At 43.7% G+C, this 23,435-nt stretch overlaps 1 protein-coding gene across 1 annotated transcript in view; it reads left to right on the top strand.

Annotated features, from left to right (window-relative positions):
- The window catches only part of catip (ciliogenesis associated TTC17 interacting protein), an 83,183-nt gene that overhangs the window by 54,408 nt on the left and 5,340 nt on the right, over positions 1-23,435 (top strand). Inside the window, exons 6-9 of the mRNA XM_060827724.1 lie at positions 6,154-6,321; positions 8,194-8,318; positions 17,191-17,267; positions 21,641-21,729. Coding sequence (XP_060683707.1) covers positions 6,154-6,321; positions 8,194-8,318; positions 17,191-17,267; positions 21,641-21,729 — 459 coding nt within the window. The remainder of the gene's footprint in view (positions 1-6,153; positions 6,322-8,193; positions 8,319-17,190; positions 17,268-21,640; positions 21,730-23,435) is intronic.

Genomic DNA, 23,435 nt, shown 5'->3' with positions numbered 1-23,435 from the left:
CCATGAGGATTCTTAACTATGAGACCATTAGTTTTACCTGTCTCATTACACAGGATCAGATAAGATTGCACAATCCCTTGTCGGTTAGGTAACACGCTGTTCAACAAAGTTATCATGGATGAGTTCAGTGAACTCCTCTTTAAGAACTGCCTCTACCGACTTGATTCAGCCAATCAATGTGCGTGTTAAGGTCTCCTATGACTACTGCCGTTCCATTCTTACATGTGTCAAATATTTCGGCATTGTGGCCTAAAGTCTAGCCCCACCAGTGAATTCTTCGCTTTACTATTTCTGATTTCCACCCAAATGGATTCAACATTTTGCTCCTCAGATCCTATATCATCTGTCCCTATCGCCTTAATCTCATCCTTAATTAAGAGTGCAACCCCACCTCCCTTCCTCTCCTGCCTGTCCTTCTTAATTACCTTATACCCTTGGATATGTCATCACCACCTTACAACCATAAATCATACTCCTTTGTACTGATTTGCACAACACATCAACCTTGTTTCAAATACTACAGACATTCAGATAAAGTACCCTTATACTCATTGTCCCTTTAGAATCTAGCCGTCTCCCTGTCTTTTGCATATGATTCTGTCACTCAGTTTTACGTTTTCTTTTCTAACTTTTGCTCTGGCCTCTACATTGCTTCCTTCTGCCTTTCTGCCTATCCTGTTGCCATTTTAAAAGGTCCTGGTGTTTGGGAATTGAGGCGAGAGCTTAGGAGAGTTCAGACCCTAAATTTAATGAAATCGATATTAAATCCAGAAGGCTGCAGGGTCCTCAAGTCCGACAATAAAGAGTTGTTCTTCCAGCTTCTGCACAGCTTCACTGGAGCACTGCAACAAGCCTGAGACGGAGACGCTGGCCAGGGAACAGGCTGGGGTGTTGAAGTGGCAAGCGACTGGAAGCTCAGAGTCATTTTTGCGGGTAGAATATAGATGTTCTGCGAAGTGGTCACTCAGTCTCCGTTTCGTTTCTCCAATGTAGAGGAGACCACATTTTGAGCAGTGAAGTGAGTGGTAGTCTACTGCATTTGCTGCTCACAATGGGTAGACTGGGAATATGAATAAACCAAATGGGTTTTTATAACAATCCAGCAGTTTCATTCTTAGTTCGGAAGAAGGGTCACTGTACCCAAAACATTAACTCTGATTTCTCTCCAGAGATGCTTGCTGAGATTTTCCAGCAATTTCTGTTTTTGTTTCAGAATTCCATTATGCATTATTTTCAGTAAACAAATGGGCAATGAGAAAACTGTATTTAAAGAGTCCAAGTCCACACTTTCAGTTAATCACACTACATAAAACTCACACCCCACAGATTACTACACTCCATATTTATGCAACCAATTCTCACCCAATTACCCTTAAGGTAGCTGTTGTCTGTTCCCTTGCACCATTAGGTCTCAGGCTTCACTCAAAACTTGATGAAAATAACATGAAGATGGTTAAGAGATGTTGAGTGCTAAACATTTCTGTTACTGGTGCTGTTCTAATCCCAGCTGATATTAATCAGCTGATGTTAATAGCCTGAAGGACAGGTGACCTAACATCAATGTTCTTGAAGCACCAGGGTCAAGGTTGTGATCATCCAAGTTAAAAATCACACAACACCAGATTATCGTCCAACAGGTTTATCTGGAAGTACCAGCTTTTGGAGCGCTGCTCCTTCATCAGGTAGCTGACTGATGAAGGGGCAGTGCTCTGAAAACTTGTGATTTCAAATAAACCTGTTGGACTATAATCTGGTGTCATGTGACTTCTGACTAAAGAAATGCAACGTAGATGTCAATATTCAGGAGCAAGCTCCTTTACGAAGGGACACAATTCTCTGAGAGCACCCAATGGCAAGAGGAAGGACAAAAAAGGAATTGAAGAAAGGAATGCCAGTGATTCCAAGGCTCAAGCACCTGTTCCAATTTCCAGAAACTCCTGCCAAATGTGTGGTCAGAGATGCAGCTGTAGGTTCAGACTCATCAGCTATACAAGCACCCACAGAACACACGACCATGTGTGGAAATCTTTTGTCTTTTACTGTTTATATCTTGAAGACTTCAATTAGATCACCCTTTAACTTTCTAAATTCTAGAGAAAGCAAGCCATAATTGTATAATCTCTCCTCAAAACCTAACTCTTGAAGTCCTGGTAATGGACTGGTGCAGAGCCAACAATCTGTCTCTGAACATGGATAAGATGAAAGAGATAGTTGTTGACTTTAGGAGGGCATGGATTGACCACTCTCGGCTGGACATGGACGTGGAGATCGTGAAGAGCACCAAATTTGTTGCCGTACACCTGGCAGAGAATCTCACCAGGACCCTCAATACCAGTTCCATTGCCAAGAAAGCCCAGCAGCATCTCTATTTTCAGCACAGGCTGAGGAAAGCCCACCTCCCACCCACCTCCATCCTCCCCACATCCTACAGAGGGTTCAGTGAGAGTGCCCTGAGCTGCTGCATTACTCCTGGTTCGGGAATTGCACCGTCTCAGATCGTAAGACCCTACAACGGATAGTGAGGACAGCTGAGAGGATCATTGGGGTCTTTCTTCCCTCCATTACAGACATTTACACCACACACTGCATCCTAAAGGGGAAGAATATTGTGGAAGACCCCGCACACCCCTCACTCAAACGCTTCTCCCTCCCGCTATCTGGCAGAAGATACCAGAGCACTCAGTCTGTTACGGTCAGACTGTGCAACAATTTCCTCCCCCAAACCATCAGGCTCTTTAACACAGTATGATCGACTCTTTCCCATCTGAAATTCTTTGCAAGACTTCGAATTGCTGCTAGAAAAAATGTCTTATTTATCATTCTTCTATTACACTATAACTTGTGTGTTTTGCACTTAGAACATAGAACATAGAATAAAACAGCGCAGAACAGGCCGTTCGGCCCTCGATGTTGCACCGGCCTGTGAACTAATCTAAGGCCATCCCCCTACATTATCCCAAGATCATCCATGTGCTTATTCAAGGACTGTTTAAATCTCCCTAATGTGGCTGAGTTAACTACATTGGCAGGCAGGGCATTCCACACCCTTACCACTCTGAGTAAAAACCTGCCTCTGATGTCTGTCTTAAATCTATCACCCCTCAATTTCCGGCTATGTCCCCTCGTACAAGCTGACATCATCATCCTAAGGAAAAGACTTTCACTGTCTACCCTATCTAATCCTCTGATCATTGTGTATGTCTCTATCAAATCTCCTCTTAGCCTTCTTCTCTCCAATGAGAAGAGACCCAAATCTCTCAGCCTTTCCTCATAAGACCTTCACTTCAGACCAGGTAACAACCTGGTAAATCTCCTCTGCACCTTTTCCAATGCTTCCACATTCTTCCTGTAATGGGGTGACCACACTAGTGCAGCCACACTATCGTTTTGTATAGTTGCAGCATGACATTATGGCTCCGGAACTTTTCACTTGAACTCAGCACCGCCCTCCTAACCTGCAATCCTCTTCCTGACCTCTCCGCCCCCACCCCACTCCGGCCTATCACCCTCACCTTGACCTCCTTCCACCTATCACATCTCCATCGCCCCACCGCCAAGTCCCTCCTCCCTACCTTTTATCTTAGCCTGCCTGGCACCCTCTCCTCATTCCTGATGAAGGGCTCTGGCCCGAAATGTCGAATTTCCTGTTCCTTGGATGCTGCCTGACCTGCTGTGCTTTAACCAGCAACACATTTTCAGCTCTGATCTCCAGCATCTGCAGACCTCACTTTTTACCCTCTACCAATAAAACCTAACACAATGTATGTCTTCTTAACAGTACTATCTGCCTGGGTGGCAACTTTCAGGGATCTATGTACATGGACTCCAAGATCCCTCTACACATCCACACTACTAAGAATCTTTCCATTGACCCAGTACTCTGCCTTCTGTTATTCTTCCCAAAGTGAATCGCTTCACACTTATCTGCATTGTACTCCATTTGCCACCTCTCAGCCCAATTCTGCAATTTATCCAAGTCCCCCTGCAACCTGCAACATTCTTCCACACTGTCCACTCTCCACCAACTTTAGTGTCATCTGCAAATGTACTAACCCATCCATCTATACCTGTGTCTAAGTCATTTATAAAAATGACAAACAGCGGTGGTCCCAAAACAGACCCTTGTGGCACACCACTAGTAACTGGACACCAGGCTGAATATTTTCCATCAACCACCACTCGCTGCCTTCTTACAGAAAGCCAGTTTCTAATCCAAACTGCTAAATCACCCTCAATCCTACGCCTCTGCATTTTCTCCAACAGCCTACCATGTGGAACCTTATCAAAGGCTTAAGTGAAGCCCATGTATACCATGTCAACTGCCCTACCCTCATCTACATGATTGGTCACCTTCTCAAAAAACTCAATGAGATTTGTGAGACATCACCTGCCCTTGACAAAACCATGTTGACTATCTGCAATCAAATTGTTGCTTGCTAGATGATTATAAATCCTATCACTTATAATCCTTTCCAAAACTTTTCCTACAACAGACATAAGGCTCACTGGTCTATAATTACCTGGGTCATCTCTACTGCCCTTCTTGAACAAGGGCACAACATTTGCAATCCTCCAGTCCTCTGGCACTAAACCTGTAGACAATGACGACTCAAAGATCAAGGCCAAAGGCTCTGCTATCTCCTGCCTAGCTTTCCAGAGGATAATCAGATAAATCCCATCCAGCCCAGGGGACTTGTCTACTTTCACTCCTTCTAAAATTTATAACACCTCTTCCTTACTAACTTTGATCCTTTTAGTCTAATATCCCGTATCTCATTCTTCTCCTCTACAATAATTTCCTTTTTCTGAGTGAAAACCAATGAGAAATATTCGTTTAACACCTCTCCGATCTCCACAGGGTCCACACACAACTTTCCACTTCTGTCTTTGACTGGCCCTATTCCTAGGAGAAAGTGAGGACTGCAGATGCTGGAGATCTGAGCTGAAAAATATGTTGCTGGAAAAGCGCAGCAGGTCAGGCAGCATCCAAGGAGCAAGAGAATCAACGGTTTTGAAGAAGGGCTTATGCCTGAAATGTCGATTCTGCTGCTCCTTGGATGCTACCTGACTCGCTGCGCTTTTCCAGCAACACACTTTTCAGCTCTGGCCCTATTCCTACCCTAGTCATCCTTTTATTACTCACATACCTATTCTTATGCACTTTATGCTGTGTATGATCGTATAGTTTGTGCTGTCCATGTAGCACCCTTGGTCCTGGAGGAACACTGTCTCATTTTTACTGTGTCAGTTGTATGTGGTAGAAATGACAAATAAAAAGTTACCCTATGCTACTTTACTCATTCTTGTAAACCTACATTGTACTCCTTCCATGGGCCTGGAAATTAATTTCAAAATAAAGATTCCACCCTCCACAGTCACAGATGTTGGGAGCATATTAGACTGGCTAATTGACTAGGTACTGGAGTTGAGACGGTAAGGTCTCTGTAACATTCTGAAGAAAGCACTGACTCACAGGACTTCCACACCACACCCTGTCAATGTGACAGTTTATCACATAAACAAATTCCTTGCTTAATACTCTCAAGATATGAGATAATGTGCTAATCAGTAAAGGCTGAAGAGGTTGGAGCTCCTGAGAGAAGACTGAAGCATCACCTAATGGAGATGTTTACAATTCCGAAAGAGTCGATGTATAGAAGATATTCTCTCTTGCAGGTGGTCCACGGCTATGGGCGAGAAGGGTAAGGTGGTCTTTACTTAATCTAATAAGAAATTTCAAGTGAGACATCTGTAGCCAGAGACTGACGAAAATTTGGAACTCACTCCCCCACAAAAAAACAGTTGAGGCAAGTAGACATGCATTTAAAGGAACATCAGCTAAAAGCATGTGGGAGTAAGGAATATGTTGATGGGGAGAGCTAAAGATGGATTGGAGTTAGTCTGTATATATGCTATAGGCTCAATGTACTTTGATTCAAAAAGTGTGGCACTGGGAAAGCACATTAGGAAGGGCTTATGCCCGAAACATTGACTCTCCTGCTTCTGTGATGCTGCCTGACTGGCCCTGCTTTTCCAGCGCCACTTTTTGACTCTGATCTCCAGCATCTGCAGTCCTCACTTTCTCCTCAATGTATTTTGATGTTATGTAATTCCATGTTAAAGATTCTTGACTTTTAATCTGTATTTAACCAGATTGTGACAACCGAGACCTTGACCTTCAAACCGGAAGAAATGCATGGATTTGTGTCAGAGGCCAGTAATCTGGCTCTTTTACGGATTCTGGCCCAAAGAAGCAAATTCTCCGACAACATGGTCTTCCTCTCTTTTGACAGTGACATGAAGCTTTCTACTTCTACTTATGTAAGTCCCATGTCTGGGGTCCTTTAACCAGCAGAGTGAGGGTGGAGCACAGTGTGGGCTATCAACAATTTTAATAGCTCACGCCAAAGCTAATGTGGCTTTGAGTTTTTGTAAACAAACCCCCTTCCATAACTGGGTTTGTAATTGTCAGGGAAAGGTGGACAAAGGTGGAATTCATAAAAAAAATAAGAAAAAGATGATTTTTGATTTTACAATGATCTCCTATAAAAGTCATATCTGTGTCTGTAGTTATTTGGTTAGAAGCAGCAAGAGAGTGGGACTAATTAGACAGTGGGAATCACTATTCCAAAATAAGAGGTTTCCCATCTAAGAAAGAGAGAAGATGAAATTGTTTTTTTTCACAGAGGGTTATGAGTCTTGGGGATTTCTAGTTAAGTGTGATGGAAGCAGAGTCTTTGAATATTTTGAAGGCAGAATGGATTGATTCTTGATAGGCAAGGGGACAGGAGTGAATGTGGAATAATCAGATCAGCCATGAACTTGCTCAATAGAACAAAGAGCATTACAGCGCAGTACAGGCCCATTAGCCCTCGATGTTGTGGAGCACTGTGAAACCAATCGGAAGCCCATCTAACCTACACTATTCCATACTTGTCCCTCCATCTATCCAATGACCATTTAAATGCCCGTAAGTTTGGCAAGTCTACTACTGTTGCAGGCAGTGTGTTCCACGCCCCTACTACTCTCAGAGTAAAGAAACTACCTCTGACATCTGCCCTATATCGATCGCCCCTCAATCTAAAGCTATGGTGCTGCAGTATAGGAAAGATGTGATTGCACTGGAGTGGGTGCAGGGGAGATTCACGGGATGCTGCCTGGGATGGAATATTTCAGCTGTGAACAGAGGCTAGATAAGCTCAGGTTGATTTCTTTGGAGCAGGGATGATTGAGGGGAGACCAGATAGAGGTATATAAGATTTTGAGGGGCATGGACAGGATAAGTAGAAAGCAGCTCTTCCCCTTAGTTGAAGGGTCATGAACACAGGAGCACACTTTCAACATGAAAGGCAGGTGGTTTAGAGGGAATTTGAGGAAAATGAGATTCAGCCAGAGGATGGTGGATGTCTGGAAAGTATTGCCTGGGGAGGTAGTTAAGATAGGAAACCTCACAATCTTTAAAAAGTACTTGGAAGAACACTTGAAATGTCATAACATTCAAGAGAACAGGTCAGATGCTGGAAGGTGGGACAAGTGTAGGAATAGTGTACTTTTGGCAATACAGGCTAAAGGGCCTGTTCTGAACTGTACGATTCTATGATTCTGTGACTCAGATAAAGGGCTGAATGACCCATTCCTGCTCCTAATTTGTTTGACCTACCAAAGAGCCAGTCCAGGTGTAATGGGTCCAATTATCTACCTCAGTTTTTCTGTGATTGTACAATGTGTCAAAAATTAGCACTCTTGACCCCTGAGTTATTAACTACACTTCAACAGTTTGAATACAACGTGTGAACTGACAATTGCAATGCAGTATCTTCTGAGTGCTGAAAGTGCCCTTATGTAGAGGAGCTGGTAAAACAATCAGATGGAGGAGAATCAGGCAGTATTCAACAACAGCAGGCATACATTTCCTGGTCTCAACCAACATTAAATTGATAAGTGCATCTTCAGATCCATTGCTGTTTATGGGAGCTTGCTATGTCCACTTGCAGTGGAGCAATTGCTAATATGCAGAGCTTCAGAACCCCCTTGGGGTTTTGAAAAGCAGCTGTAAGTATAAGATTTTACATGCTTTCTTTTGTTGAATTGTACCTTTGTCTGGAATTGGCAAATAATCTCATGGATCACTGATTGCAGCAGCTTCTGGATATTTGATTTTTCCTTGTCCTGTAACAATCTTTCCTTTAACAGATGAATCTCGGACATAGAACAATGAAGATCGGGAAAGAGGAAAGGCAAGTTCTTGGCATCCAAAGGACAATTCACTCAGAGACAAGCGGCCCCATGAACTGGCAGTCCAACTTTCTGTCATCTGGGTGAGTACTAGAGAGGCCCCATCATTGTATCACAGACATGTTATGCTGCAGTACAAGGCCATTTAGATCATCTTGTATGCACATATTTCAGTATTTCTTTATTTGCCAGTATAAGTGCTTGAGTCATTCCATAAGACCATGGCTCATCTGTTTGTGTTTTGAGTTCTATATTCCCACTCAGCCCTGACAACATTTGATTTATTTGCCTGACACAAATCTATCTACCTCTTCATTTGAAACATAGAAGGTTGGAACAGCCATTTGACCATTCATGCCTGCTCTGCTGTTCAATAAGATCATGGCTGATCAAGCTCAAGACTCTAATCTCGCCTGCCCACTCCGTCCCAACTTCTTGATTCCTTTCGCTACATAATGTTTTAGCCTCAAGATCCTTCTGCAATCATGAATTTCGCAGGCTCACCACTCTCTGAGGGAAGAAATTTCTCCTCAACTCAGTCCTAAAAGGTTTATCCCTTACCTTTAAACTATAACCCCTGGTTCTTGACTCCCCCATCTTTGGGAACATTTTCCTGCATCAAACCTGTCTAGTCCTGCGCAAATTTTATATATTTCTATGAATACCCTTCATTCTTCCAAACTCTAGTAAATACAATCCTAACTGACTCAATCTCTTCTCTTACGGTCATTTCTGCTAACCCTGGAAAGAACTTGGTAAACCTTTGCTGCACTTCCTCTATAGCAAGAACATCCTTCCTCAGATACGGAGGCCAACACTGTACACGATACTCCAGGTGCGGCCTGACCTATGCCTTATGTAATTGTATCAGATATCCTTATTCCTGTTCTAGAATCTACTTGCTATTAAAGGCCAATATACAAACTGCCTTCTTTGCCACCTGCTGCACCTGCTTGTTACTCTTCTTATAGGTATGCAATGACTCCGCGTCTACTGTCTTCTGAGGTAAAGAGTTCCAAAGTCACCCAATCCTCTGAGGGGAAAGAAATTCCTTCATTTATTTCCTGAAAGGATCCCCTCTCATTTTGAAACGATGCCCCTTAATTCTGGACACACTCACAAGAGGAAACATATTTTCCACGTCTGCTTGGTCAAGACCATTCAGCATCTTATACACTTCAATCAAATCATCTCTCACATTGCCTAACTCCAGTACAAACAAGCCCAGCCAGTCCAGGCTATACCATAGGGCAATATACTACTCATTCCAATCTAGTAAACCTCCACTGAACCTCTGCATTGCATCTTCATCCTTCCTTACATAAGGAGACCAAACCACTGTTTTCAAGATGCAAGCTTGCCAGAGCCTTACATAACTGAAGCATAACCTCTTTCCTTTTATGTTCAAGTTGTCTTGTGATAGAGGAGAGCAATTAAACAAGTAATCTGAGGAGGAGGCTCCACAATTATTCCTATGCTTAATGAAAGGGGAGCCCAGCACATTAGTGCAACAGATAAGGCTGAAATAGTTAGAACCTTCAGCTGGATATGCTGAGAGGATGATCTGTCTTGGCCTTAACCTCAGAGTTGCCAGTCTTCAGCCAAATTAATGTCGAGAGTGTGGTGCTGGAAAATCACAGCAGCATCTCAGGACCTTTATCAGGATTCCTGATGAAGGCCTTATGAAGGGAAGGGGGAAGAGGAGCAGAGCATTAGTCACTGGGAACTCCATAGTTAGGGGGACAGATAGGAGGTTCTCAGGAAAAGAGAGAGACCCACAGTTGGTGCCTTGCCTCCCAGATGGCAGTGCTCGCGTTGTCTCTGATTGGGTTTCCGGGATCCTTGAGGGGGAGGGGAGCACCCCAAGTCATGGTCCATATAGGCACCAATGACGTAGACAGGAAGAGAGATGGGGGATTAAGGCAGAAATTCAGGGAGCTAGGGTGGAAGCTTAGAGCTAGAACAAACAGAGTTGTTATCTCTGGTTTGTTAGGTAATAACAATGACTGCAGATGCTGGAAACCAGATTCTGGATTAGTGGTGCTGGAAAAGCACAGCAGTTCAGGCAGTATCCCAGGATGCTGCCTGAACTGCTGTGCTTTTCCAGCACGACTAATCCATCTCTGGTTTGTTGCCCGTGCCACGTGCTACTGAAGCGAGGAACAGGAGAGAGAGGAGTTGAACATGTGGCTACAGGGATAATGCAGAAGGGAGGGTTTTGGATTCTTGGATAATTGGGGCTCTTTCTGGGGTAGGTGGGACCTCTGCAAACAGGATGGTCTTCACCAGAACCAGAGGAGTTCCATTATCCGGGGCGGGGGGGGTTGGGGGGCGACATTTGCTAATGCTCTTTGGGTGAGTTTAAACTAATTCAGCAGGGGGATGGGAACCTAAACTGTAGTTCAAGTACACAGGAGGTTGAGAGTAGTGAGTTCAGAAATAAGGGTTCAAGGTCGCAAGAAGGCACCAGCAAGCAAGTAGTAGGTTTGAAGTGTGCCTACTTCAATGCCAGGAGCATCCAGAATAAGGTGGGGGAACTTGCATCGTGGGTTGGTACCTGGGACTTCAATGTTGTGGCCGTTTTGGAGACATGGATAGAGCAGGGACAGGAATGGTTATTGCGTGTTCCTGGATTTAGCTGTTTCAGTAAAAACAGAGAAGATGGTAAAAGGGCCAGGGCGAGGTGTGGCATTGTTAGCCATGGACAGTATTATGGTGGCAGAAAGGAGGACTTGTCTACTGAGGTAGTATGGACTGAGGTTAGAAACAGGAAAGGAGAGGTCACCCTTTTGGGAGTTTTCAATAGGCCTCCAAATAGGACAGGAGAGCAAGGATGATCCTGGATAGGAGCAAGGATGATCCTGGATAGGAGCGAGAGTGACAGGGTGGTTGTACTTTCCAAATATTGACTGGGAATACTATAGTTCAAGTACTTTAGATGGGTCTGTTTTTGTCTAATTTCTACAGGTTTCCTGACACAGTATGTAGACAGGCGAACAAGGGACGAGGCCATATTAGATTTGGTACTGGGTAATGAACCTGGCTAGGTGTTAGATTTGGAGGTAGTTGAGCACTTTGGTGATAGTGACCACAATTCAGTTATGTTTATTTTAGTGATGGAAAGGGATAGGTATATATCGCAGGGCAAGGATTATAGCTGGGGGAAAGGCAATTATGGTGTGACTACGCAAGATTTAGGATGCATTGGATGGGGAAGGTAACTGCAGGGGATGGGGACATTAGAAATGTGGAGCTTATTCAGGGAACAGCTATTGCGGATCCTTGATAAGTATGTACCTGTCAGGCAGGGAGGAAGTTGTTGAGCGCAGGAACAGTGGTTTACTAAGGAAGTGAATATCTAGTCAAGAGGAAGAAGAAGGCTTATGCTAGGATGAGATACAATGGCTTAATTAGGGTATTTGAGAGTTATAGGTTAGCCAGGAAAGACCTAAAGAGAGAGTTAAGAGCCAGGAGGGGACATGAGAAGTCGTTGGCAAATAGGATCAAGGAAAACCTTAAAGCCTTCTGTAGGCATGTCAGAAAAAAAGAATGATTAGAGTAAGATTAGAGCCAATCAAGAGCAGTAGTGGGAAGTTGTGCGTGGAATCAGAGAAGATAGGGGAAGGGCTAAATGAATACTTTTCCTCAGTATTCGTACTGGAAAAAGACAATGTTGTCGAGGAGAATACTGAGATACAGGCTACTAGACTAGATGGGATTGAGGTTCACAAGGAAGAGGTGTTAGCAATTCTGGGAAGTGTAAAAATAGATAAGTCCTCTGGGCCAGATGGGATTTATCCTAGGATCCTCTGGGAAGCCAGGGAGGAGATTGCTGAGCCTTTGGCTTTGATCTCGATGTCGTCATTGTCTCCAGGAATAGTGCCAGAAGACTGGAGAATAGCAAATGCAGTCCCCTTGTTCAAGAAGAGGAGTAGAGACAACCCTGGTAATTATAGCCCAGTGAGCTTTACCTCGGTTATGGGTAAAGTGTTGGAAAGGGTTATAAGACTTAGGATTTATCATCATCTAGAAAGGAATAAGTTGATTAGAGATAGTCAACACAGTTTTGTGAAGGGTAGGTCATGCCTCACAAACCTTATTGAGTTCTTTGAGATGGTGACCAAACAGTTGGATGAGGGTAAAGTGGTTGATGTGGTGCAAATGGATTTCAGTAAGGTGTTTGATAAGATCCTCAACAGTAGGCTATTGTACAAAATATGGACGCATGGGATTGAGGGTGATTTAACAGTTTGGATCAGAAATTGGCTAGCTGAAAGAAGACAGAGGGTGGTGGTTGTTGGGAAATGCTCATCCAGGAGTTCAGTTACTAGTGGTGTACCTCAAGGATCTATTTTGGGGCCACTGCTGTTTGTCATTTTTATAAATGACCTAGATGAGGTCATAGAAGGATGGGTTAGTAAATTTGTGGATGACACTAAGGTCGGTAGAGTTGTGGATAGTGACGAAGGAAATTACAGAGGGCCATCCAAGCTGCAGAGCTGGACTGAAAGGTGGCAAATGGAGTTTAATGCGGAAAAGTATGAGGTGATTCACTTTGAAAAGAGTAATAGGAATGCAGAGTATTGGGCTAATGGTAAAATTCTTGATAGTGTAGATGAGCAGAGAGATCTCGGTTGATCGGGTTGTTGAGAAGGTATGTGTATTAGCTTTTATTGGGAGAGGGATTGAGTTTCGGAGCCATGAGGTCATGCTGCAGCTGTATAAAACTCTGGTGCAGCCACGCTTGGAGTATTGCGTACCGTTCTGGTCACCGCATTATAAGAAGGATGTGGAAGCTTTGGAAAGGGTTCAGAGGAGATTTACTGGGATGTTGCCTGATATGGAGGGAAGGTCTTGTGAGGAAAGCCTGTGGGACTTGTTTTCGTTAGAGAGAAGGTTGAGAGGTGACTTAATTGAGACATGTAAGATAATCAGAGGGTTAGATAGGGTGGACAGGGAGAGCCTTTTTCCTTGGATGGTGGTGGCTAGCACGAGGGGACATAGCTTTAAATTGATGGGTGATAGATATAGGACAGATGTCAGAAGGAGTTTCTTTACTCAGAAAGTAGTAGGGGCGGGGAACGTCCTGCCTGCAACAGTAGTAGACTCATTGGATAAACATATGGACGAAAATGGAATAGTGTAGGATTGATGGGCTTCAGATTGTGTCCCAGATTGATGCAACATCGAGGGCCGAAGGGCTCTACTGAGCTGTAATGTTCAATGTTCTATGTTCTATTATGCCCGAAACATTGATTCTCCTGCTCCTCGGATGCTGCCTGACCTGCTGTACTTTTCTAGCAACACACACTTTCTCTGATCTCCAGCATCTGCATCCCTTCCTCCTTCAGCCAAATCAATGCATTCCATGTGATATCAAGAAACATCTGAAAAAACTGGATACTGAAAAGTCTATGGGCCCTGAAAATATTTCAGGAGAAGTCTGGTGTTCCTGAACTTGCTGTGTCCCTAGTCAAGCTGTTCCAGTACAGCTCCATTACAAACATCTACCTGGCAACATAAGAACTAGTAGGCCATCTGACCTGTTGACCCTGCTTTGCCATTCAGTAAGATCATGTCTGATCTTTTTGTGGACCCAGCTCCGACTTACCTCCCAACTCACCATAATCCTTCATTCCTTTACTGTTCAAAATCTATCTATGCCTTAAAAACATTCAACAAAGTAATTTCAACTGTTTCACTGGGCAGGGAATTCCACAGATTCACAACCCATTCTAGGACACACTTTCCTCATTCCTGAAGAAGGGCTTATGCCCGAAACCTCGAATCTCCTGTTCCTTGGATGCTGCCTGACCTGCTGCGCTTTTCCAGCAACACATTTTCAGCTCTGATCTCCAGCATCTGCAGACCTCACTTTCTCCATTCTAAGAAAGAAGACCCTCCACAACTCAGTCCGAGATCTGGTCCCCGTTATTTTGAGGCTGTGCCCTCTAGTTCTAGTTTCACCCACCAATGGAAATAACCTGTGGAAAAATGCCCAGGTACGTCCTGAACACAAAAACAGGACAATTCAGTCTGGCCCCATCAGTCTGCTCTTGATCATTGGTAAAATGATGGAAGGGAGGTGTCATGAGCAGTGTTATCAAGCAGCACTTTGCAATAACCTGCTCACTGATGTTCATTTGATATTCTGCCAGGGCCACTCAGCTCCTGGTCTCTGTCCAGCCTTCGTTTAGACATGGACAAAGAAATTGAACTTTCGAAGTGAGGTGGGAGTGACTACCCCTATTATCAAGGTTGGTTTTGACTGAGTTAAAAATCACACAACACCAGGTTATGGTCCAACAGGTTTAATTGGAAGCACACTAGCTTTCGGAGCGATGCTCCTTCATCAGGTGAAGGAACAGCGCTCTGAAAGCTAATGTGCTTCTAATTAAACCTGTTGGACCATAACCTGGTGCTGTGTGATTTTTAACTTTGTACACCCCAGTCCAACACCGGCATCTCCAAATCATGGTTTTGACTGAGTGTGCTTTCAAACAGTGCTAGCAAAATTGAAGTCAGTTAGATTTTTTTAAAAGTTCATTTGTGGGATGTGGGTAAAGCTAGCTAGCATTTTTTGTCTGCTCATAATCAGCCAGAGGTCAGTTAAGAGTCAACCACCTTGCTGTGGGTTTGGAGTTGTATGTAGGCAAGACCAGCAGCTTTCTTCCCTGAGGAATGTCAGTGAACCAGATCAGTAGTTATGATAATTGAAAGTGGTTATGTGGTCACCACGAGACTGGACTTTCTTTGCATTCAATACTTTTATCCAGTTTCACCATCTGCTACTGTGAGATTCAAATCCATATCCCCAACACACTAGCCTGGATTCTGGGTTGCTAAACCATTGACATTACCACTCCACGACTGCTTCCCCAATTACAATGTTCAGCACCCTTTGTAACTCCTCAGGTATTGAAGCAGTCTGTGTCCAAATGAAAGGCATATCTGGATGATATCCAAAATTGGGCTGAAAATTAGCAAATATTTGTGCCTCACAAATGTCGGGCAACGATCACTCGAACAAGAGAGAATCTGACTGTCACCCCATGATATTACCTTCACTGAATCCCGCACAGTCAACGTCCTGGGGCTACCTAGGAGAAAGTGAGGTCTGCAGATGCTGGAGATCAGAGCTGAAAATGTGTTGCTGGAAAAGCACAGCAGGTCAGGCAGCATCCAAAGAGCAGGAGAATCGACGTTTCGGGCATGAGCCCTTAACGTCGATTCTCCTGCTCTTTGGATGCTGCCTGACCTGCTGTGCTTTTCCAGAAACACATTTTCAGCCCATCCTGGGGCTACCACTGACCAGAAGCAAGAAAGGTCAGTGGACTGAAAACATTAACTCTGCATTCTCTCCATTGATGTTGAGTTTCCAGCAATTTTTGTTCTGGTGTGATTGAATACTCCCCACATGCCTAGATGAGTGCAGCTCCAACAACACTCAAGGAGCATGAGACTGTAGGATTGGATTGAAGTAAATCTTATGGGATATGAGTTCCCTGATTGGGGCTGTTGACATTATCTAATCAAGGAGCCCTGGCTGAAAGACATAAGCAGGAAGTTCAGTGGTTCTGTTCACATTCGGAATCATCTCTGAGCTAGCTGGGTCAGTGTCATGTAATGTGTGTGTATAACTAAAGGGTGACTTGGTGATGGGATACCAGCCTTCATGAAGATAATTTAGATACCATCCAGGACAAAGCAGCAATTTAATTGGCATCCCATCCATAACCAACACTGGTGACATGGTCACCATTAGACTCACATATTTTTTAAAAATATTGAATTCAAACTTCACCACCTGCCATTATGGGATTAAATCCTATGTCCCCAGAACACTAGCCTGAGGCTTTAAGTTATTAACTCACTGTCATTTCCATTGTGCCACAAGTTGTGTTCAACATGTCCACTCAGCTACTTCAGTGAGAATTGAAAAGATTCTGGGAGAAAGTGAGGAGTGCAGATGCTGGAGATTAGAGTCAAGATTAGAGTGGTGCAGGAAAAGCACAGCAGGTCAGGCAGCATCCGAGGAGCAGGAAAATCAACGCTTCGGGCAAAAGCCCAACAGATTCTGCCATTGGGCAGGGTCACAGAAGGAGAGGGAGGTGCTGCAAACAATAAACAGACGTTTGTGGGTCACCATCTCACATCCTGTTGCCATGTCCCCAGTTTACGAGCTTGCATTTCCCAGACTCTGCAAAAGGTCATGCAATTGGAAGACTGACCCAAAGGAGTGGGAAATATAGGTAAAAATAGGGATGTGAACTTTCCTGTAATCCTCTTCTCCACTATTTTAAAGGTGTTCTTTCATTTCCTTCTCAACATAGTAGGTGGTTCTGTGGTTAGCTCAACTGTCTCACAGCATCAGGGACCCAGGTTCAATTCCTGCCTCAGGTGACTGTGTGGAGTTTGCATATTCTCCCTGTGTCTGTGTGGGTTTCCTCCCACAGTACAAAGATATGTAGGTCAGGTGAATGGCCATGCTAAATTGCCCATAGCGTTAGGTGCAATAGTCAGGGGTAAATATAAGGTCTGGATGGGTTACTCTCTGGAGAATCAGTGTGGACATTTTGTGCCAAATGATCTGTTTCCGTACGGTTGGGAATCTAATCTAATACTGAAAAATGTGTTGCTGGAAAAGCGCAGCAGGTCAGGCAGCATCCAAGGAGCAGGAGAATCGACGTTTCGGGCATATGCCCGAAACGTCGATTCTCCTGCTCCTTGGATGCTGCCTGACCTGCTGCGCTTTTCCAGCAACACATTTTTCAGCTCTGATCTGCAGTCCTCACTTTCTCCTAATCTAATCTAATAGTAATAATTCCTTCTGTAGCTCAGTGTCAATGAAGCACTTCAAGACTTTTCTTATAGTGTGTTACTGTATCTACAAGTTTGACATTGTCTCTGCTCACTCATCACTAATGTTCATGGTTCAATCCACTCTTTTTGTAGGCATTTAACAAGCAGAGTGCAAGTGGGCTCCCCAGCTACAATGGTGCTGACCCAGTTACCTCACCTGAGAGAAGCAGGTACCGTAATTTTTATACCTGTAACACTGCTCTGGGAATGTTTCACACAGGGGTGGACTGCGTACAGGAGCTCATTCACAGATCGCAAAAAAAGTCTTGTTTGAAAAGGGCAAATTTGCATGGCTGTAAAACTGAGGAGTGGCTCCAATTGGACAGCTCCTTCAAAGAGCTAGCACAGTCTTGATGGGCTGAATGTTTTAGAAAAGTTGTGGAGTTCAGAAGAAAAAGGAAAAAAGATGTGATTGAAACAGAAAAGTCCTGAGGGGTGTGGACTGGGTGGATGTTGAAAGGAAGTTTCCTTTTGTGACAGAACCTAGATCTTTTTTTAAAAATAAAGGGCTGCCCATGTAAGAAATAGATGAGGAGAATTTTTTCTCATTGTGGGTCATGATTCTTTAGAATTCTCTTCCTTAAAAGATGGTAGAAACAGAGACTTTGAGTCTTTTTTTAATGGCAGAGGTAGATTGACCCGAGTGAGCAAGGGGTGAAAGGTTATTTGAGAGTAGACTGGAATGGAGAGGAGTCGGGAGTGGTGCTGGAAAGATTAGATTCCATTCCCTGCAGTATGGAAACAGACCCTCCGGCCCAATAAGTCCATACCGACCCTCTGAAGAGTAACCCACCCAGACCCACTCCCCACCCCCCTATATTTACCCCTGACTAAATCACCTAACACTGGGCAATTTAGCATGGCCAATTCACCTGACCTGCATATGTTTGGATTGTGGAAGGAAACTGGAGCACCGGGGGGAAACCCACGCAGACGCGGGGAGAATGTGCAAACTCCACACAGACTCAGTGCCCAAGGTGGGACTCAAACCCAGATCCCTGGCGCTGTGAGGCAGCAGTGCTAACCACTGAGCTGGTGAGCATGGCAGGTCAGGCAGAATCCGAGGAGCTGGAGAATCGACGTTTTGGGCAAAAGCCCTTCATCAGGGGTAGAATCAGATCAGCCACAATCTTATTGAATGGCAAAGCAGGCTTGAGGGGCCGAGTGGCGTCCTGTAATCCAAGTCCTAATTCATAGGTTGAATGAGAATAAATCAAGCTGGTTTTAAATACCAAGGAACAGTCTGGGAGCAGAGAGATTTAGGATTATGTTTACTGTAATCATTAAAAATATATGCACAGATGCAAAGGCAAATGGAATGTTGGCCTTTGTCTTAACAGGTTAGAATACAAAAGGATGAAGTCATGCTACAGTTGTATACTGCTGTAGTCAGCCCGTATCTGGAGTGACTACATTCAGTTCTGGGTACCACATCACAGGAATGGTATATTGGTCTTGCAGAGGATGCAGGTGATAAGGGAGGGTAGATAGGTTGCATGCTGGATTTTCTTGAGTTTTGGAAGTTTGTTCCTGATATAATAGGAGTGTTTCATGTTGTGCTTGAAAGAGTTAACTGGCATCATGAGATAAACTGCATCCATGATATGAAGGGCTGTTCCTGATGGGAAGCTAAGGGGTTTCTCCATGTGCTCTGTCAGTGCTTCAATTATTATCCTTTGTGCTAATAGCATGAAACTAAAGTGGTAATGTAAACTTATTCTTCAGGTGGGCCTGATGTCTCACAAGACAAGACAACATCTATATCTTCAATGTCATCTTAATAGCTAGTTATTAAGTAAATAAAACCTGTAAGATTAGATTAGATTAGACTTACAGTGTGGAAACAGGCCCTTCGGCCCAACAAGTCCACACCGACCCGCCGAAGCGAAACTCACCCATACCCCTACATTTACCCCTTACCTAACACTACGGGCAATTTAGCATGGCCAATTCACCTGACCCGCACATCTTTGGACTGTGGGAGGAAACCGGAGCACCCGGAGGAAACCCACGCAGACACGGGGTTGTGCTGGAGAAACTCAGGACCTCTGTCAGAATCTGTGGAGAGAGAAGCTGAATTAACATTTTGAGTGCAATACAACTCTGGTTCTAAACAAAAGGTCACATCTGATATGACCATTGTTTAAGAACCCGAGTTGCATTGGACTCGAAATGTTAACTCTGCTACTTTCTCCAGAGATTCGAACTGATCTACTGAGGTTCACCAGCACTTTCTGTTGTTATTTCAGATTTGGAGTACTGGTAGTATATTGTGAATAGTTGCTAAGTAATAGGTAATTTTACCACCGGTCATCTCGCGCTTACTGTAATGAGAGAGCCGTCCATTGGTCCGATAGGATTATGGAAAATTTACCCTTACCTTGAGTTTTAATGTGTGATAAACCTATTTACTGTTCATCAGTAATTGGGTCTATCTTCTACCTATGACACAATGTGGGCATCTCTCCCCGCTTAACAGCTTATGCTCAGGTAAAGTTTCCATAGTCCCACTCTCATTAGGAAGGGATGGCTGGTGGTCAGTATAACCTGAGGGTCACCACCCCTCAGTTCAGGTACAAAGCTGAGAGATGGGACCCTTGTAACCTGTAGTCCAACTGTATAAACCTATCTTTGGTTCATATCCCTAGTACCTTTCAAAAAAACCAAAAGAACAGCGGATGCTGGAAATCAGAAATGAAAACAAACTGCTGGTAAAGTTCAGGTGCTGCCAGTCCTGCTGAGTTTTGACAGCAATTTCTGCTTTTTTCCCCAACACTTTTGCTTCACAAAAAAGGTATCTATCTCAGCTTTAAAATTAATAACTGATCTAGGATCCACTTCCATTTGTGGAAGAGATTTCCAAACATCGACCACACTTAAGTGTGGGCGGCACGGTGGCACAGTGGTTAGCACTGCTGCCTCACAGCGCCTGAGACCCGGGTTCAATTCCCAACTCAGGCGACTGACTGTGTGGAGTTTGCACGTGCTCCCAGTGTCTGTGTGGGTTTCCTCCAGGTTCTCTGGTTTCCTCCCACAGTCCAAAGATGTGCGGGTCAGGTGAATTGGCCATGCTAAATTGCCCCTAGTGTTAGGTAAGGGGTAAATGTGTATAGGTGGGTTTCGCTTCGGCGGGTCGGTATGGATTGTTGGGCCGAAGGGCCTGTTTCCACACTGTAAGTAATCTAATCTAATCTATCTCTCCTGAATGATCTCATCCGTAATGTTTGCCCCTAGCTCTAGCTAACCATCCCCTAGCTTTGACCAATAGGAAGGAGTGGTGGCAGTGAATTGACAAAAGATGTTCCAGATGAAATTAGAGCCAGGCTGTTCAAAGGTGATGTTAGGAAGCACTGGGTATAGGTTTGCTCGCTGAGCTGGAAGGTTCATTTCCAGTGAGCAATCCTACATCCCAAACCTCAACCTGAGCTACAAATCTTCTCAAAACTTGTTAGGAAGCACTTCTTCACCCACAGTGGATTAAAGATCTAGAAAGCTGACTCCCAACAGAACTGTTGAAGCTGGGGGATCAATTCAAAATTTCAAACCATGAGACTGAGAGATCTTTTCTGAGAAATACATGGTGAAATAGCTTAAATGTTCAGCAGGTAATAGAGAAAGCAAATGAAATGTTGACCTTTATTTCAGATGGAGACTCTGCTAAAGACATTAGTTGACCGCAGATGGAATACCGTAAACAGTTTTGGGCACTTTTTCTAAGGCAAGATACACTGACATTGGATGCAGACCAGAGAAGGTTCACTAGATTGATCCCTGGTGTGGAGAGGTTGTCTTATGAGGAGAGGTTGAGGAGGTTGGGTTTGTGCTCACTGGAGTTCAGAAGAACAGGAGATGCCGTTATTGAAAGGTATAAGTTTCTTAGGGGGCTTGACAGGATAGATGTGGAAAGTTTGTTTCCCCTTGTGGGAATGTTGTGGATTAAAGGGTATAATCTCAGAATAAGGAGATAGCCATTTAGCGCAGAAATAAAGAGGAATTTCTTCTCTCATCGGTAGTGGATCTGTGGAATTCTTTACCACGGAGGACTGAGTCATTAAATACATTCAAAGTTTAAACAGACAAATTCTTAACCATGAAGGGAATCAAGTGTTATGGGGAAAAGTGGAAGAGTAGAGTTGATGATTATCAGATCAGCCATGATTCCATCAAATAGTGGAGTAGACTTGATGGGCCAAATGGCCCACCTCTGCTCCTACAACTTATGGTCTAATGGTCTTATTGAATGCAGAAGGGAAAGGGAAATGAGTTCCATTGTTTAACTCTGACTGCCACCATCATCTCAGTATCCTCGCTCCCCCGCTCCCCCCCCTTCCACAAGATAACACATTTCCACCCTCCTCTTATCCTCCCACATTCCAACCTCATTAACCTTCAGTATTGCTTCAGATAGATCTCCCACTCCTTATGATTGACTCACCCCCTTCAGTGGCCCCAATCCTCATTGTACCATCAAATGGATTTATAGGAGACCTTAAAGTTATTATCAATTTAAGGATAATTTTCTCTTGTTTCTGAACTTTTGCAGATGAAGAGGAACCTAAACCAGTCTTTGAGAAGAAGCCCTTAATTTGGGAAGAAGACCTGCAGCTGTATTCTAAATTTATTGACAGAACGGTACCAATTCATAGCTACTTGTACCTGGGCCTGCACTCAATCCAAACATAAATTGCTGAAATTTTGTCATTTTTAGCTTTTGCCGATCTGCAAAACTGATGAAAAATCAGACATGTGCTGTGTCACAATACATTGACTCACATGCTACATTGCTGCTCAGTGCATTCAATCACAGAATGCTGCATTGGTGTTCAGTGCATTCAATCACAGAATGCTGCATTGGTGTTCAGTGCATTCAATCATAGAATGCTGCATTGCTGCTCAGTGCATTCAATCACAGAATGCTGCATTGCTGCTCAGTACATTCAATCACAGAATGCTGCATTGGTGTTCAGTGCATTCAATCATAGCATGCTGCATTGCTGCTCAGTGCATTCAATCACAGAATGCTGCATTGCTGCTCAGTGCATTTAATCACAGAATGCTGCATTGCTGCTCAGTGCATTCAATCATAGAATGCTGCATTGCTGCTCAGTGCATTTAATCACAGAATGCTGCATTGGTGTTCAGTGCATTCAATCACAGTATGCTTTATTACTGTTCAATGCTGATTCATTGCTCAGTGCATTGACTTACCGAATACTGCATTGGTGCTCAGTGACACTAAAGGAATGGTATTATTTTTCCAAGTCAGAACTATGTGGTTTGGAGGGGAACCTGCAGGTGGTAGTGTTCCCATGTATCTGCTGTCTTTGTCCTTCTAGATGGTAAAGGTTGTAGGTTTAGAAGGTGCTGTTGAAGGAGCCTTGATCATTCTACAGGAGTGATAAACTTCAATCATGAAGGTGGAGAGATTGGACTGTTCCTTGGAAATGAGGAGGCTAAAAAAAGATTTGACAGTTTCCAACATCACAAGAGTTCAGGACAAAATAGATAAGGAGAAACTGTTCCCGTTCATAAAAGGTTCAAAATCAAGAGGGATATGATTGGACCCTATTACACAAACAAGTAGTTAGGGTCTGGAGTGCACTGCCTGGCAGTATGGTGATGGCGAATTTAATCAAGGTATTCAAGGATGGCATTGGATGATTTCACATAATATTATCATATCCTTGTCTGAGACAAGACCGGACATTCTGTGTATGGTTTTGGTTTCAAAGGAAGGATGTGCTTGCTTTAGAAGTAGATCAGAATAGATTCACTAGAATAGCTCCTGGGCTGAAAGGATTAGCTCACAAGGAAAGATTGAGTCAATGACCATTACAGTTTAGATAAACAAGTGGTGATAGTAATATGTAGGGTTCTGTGAGGTTCACCAGGGAAGATGTTGGAGTTTATATCCTCTACTGGAGGAATATAGAAATTGAAGGAAAGATTAAAGATAATGGATCCTCCATTTAAGATAGAGCTGAGAGGGAATTCTTTTCTTAAAGGATCATTAGCCTCTGGAAATCTCTTTCCCAATGAGTCATTTATAATGTTCAAAGCAGAACTAAACTTGATTATACTTGATTGATATTGGAGTCGAGGGTATATGTTGTGTGATGATACTGTCACTAGAAGAAGTTATTTTGTCCTGCTTTTTTTTTAATTGTTATTGTAAGGCAGAGGTAAGGAGCTGTCTCTAAGAAAGTAAATAATTTAGTCATAGAGTCACAGAGATGTACAGCACGGAAACAGACCCTTCGGTCCAACCCGTCCATGCCGACCAGATATCCCAACCCAATCTAGTCCCACCTGCCAGCACCCGGCCCATATCCCTCCAA

This window comes from Hemiscyllium ocellatum, chromosome 7 (genome assembly GCF_020745735.1).
Source record: "Hemiscyllium ocellatum isolate sHemOce1 chromosome 7, sHemOce1.pat.X.cur, whole genome shotgun sequence".
In the NCBI taxonomy this organism is placed as follows: Eukaryota; Metazoa; Chordata; class Chondrichthyes; order Orectolobiformes; family Hemiscylliidae; genus Hemiscyllium; species Hemiscyllium ocellatum.
The sequence above is the reverse complement of the archived record's forward strand: the minus strand, read 5'-3'. Positions and strand labels throughout refer to the sequence as shown.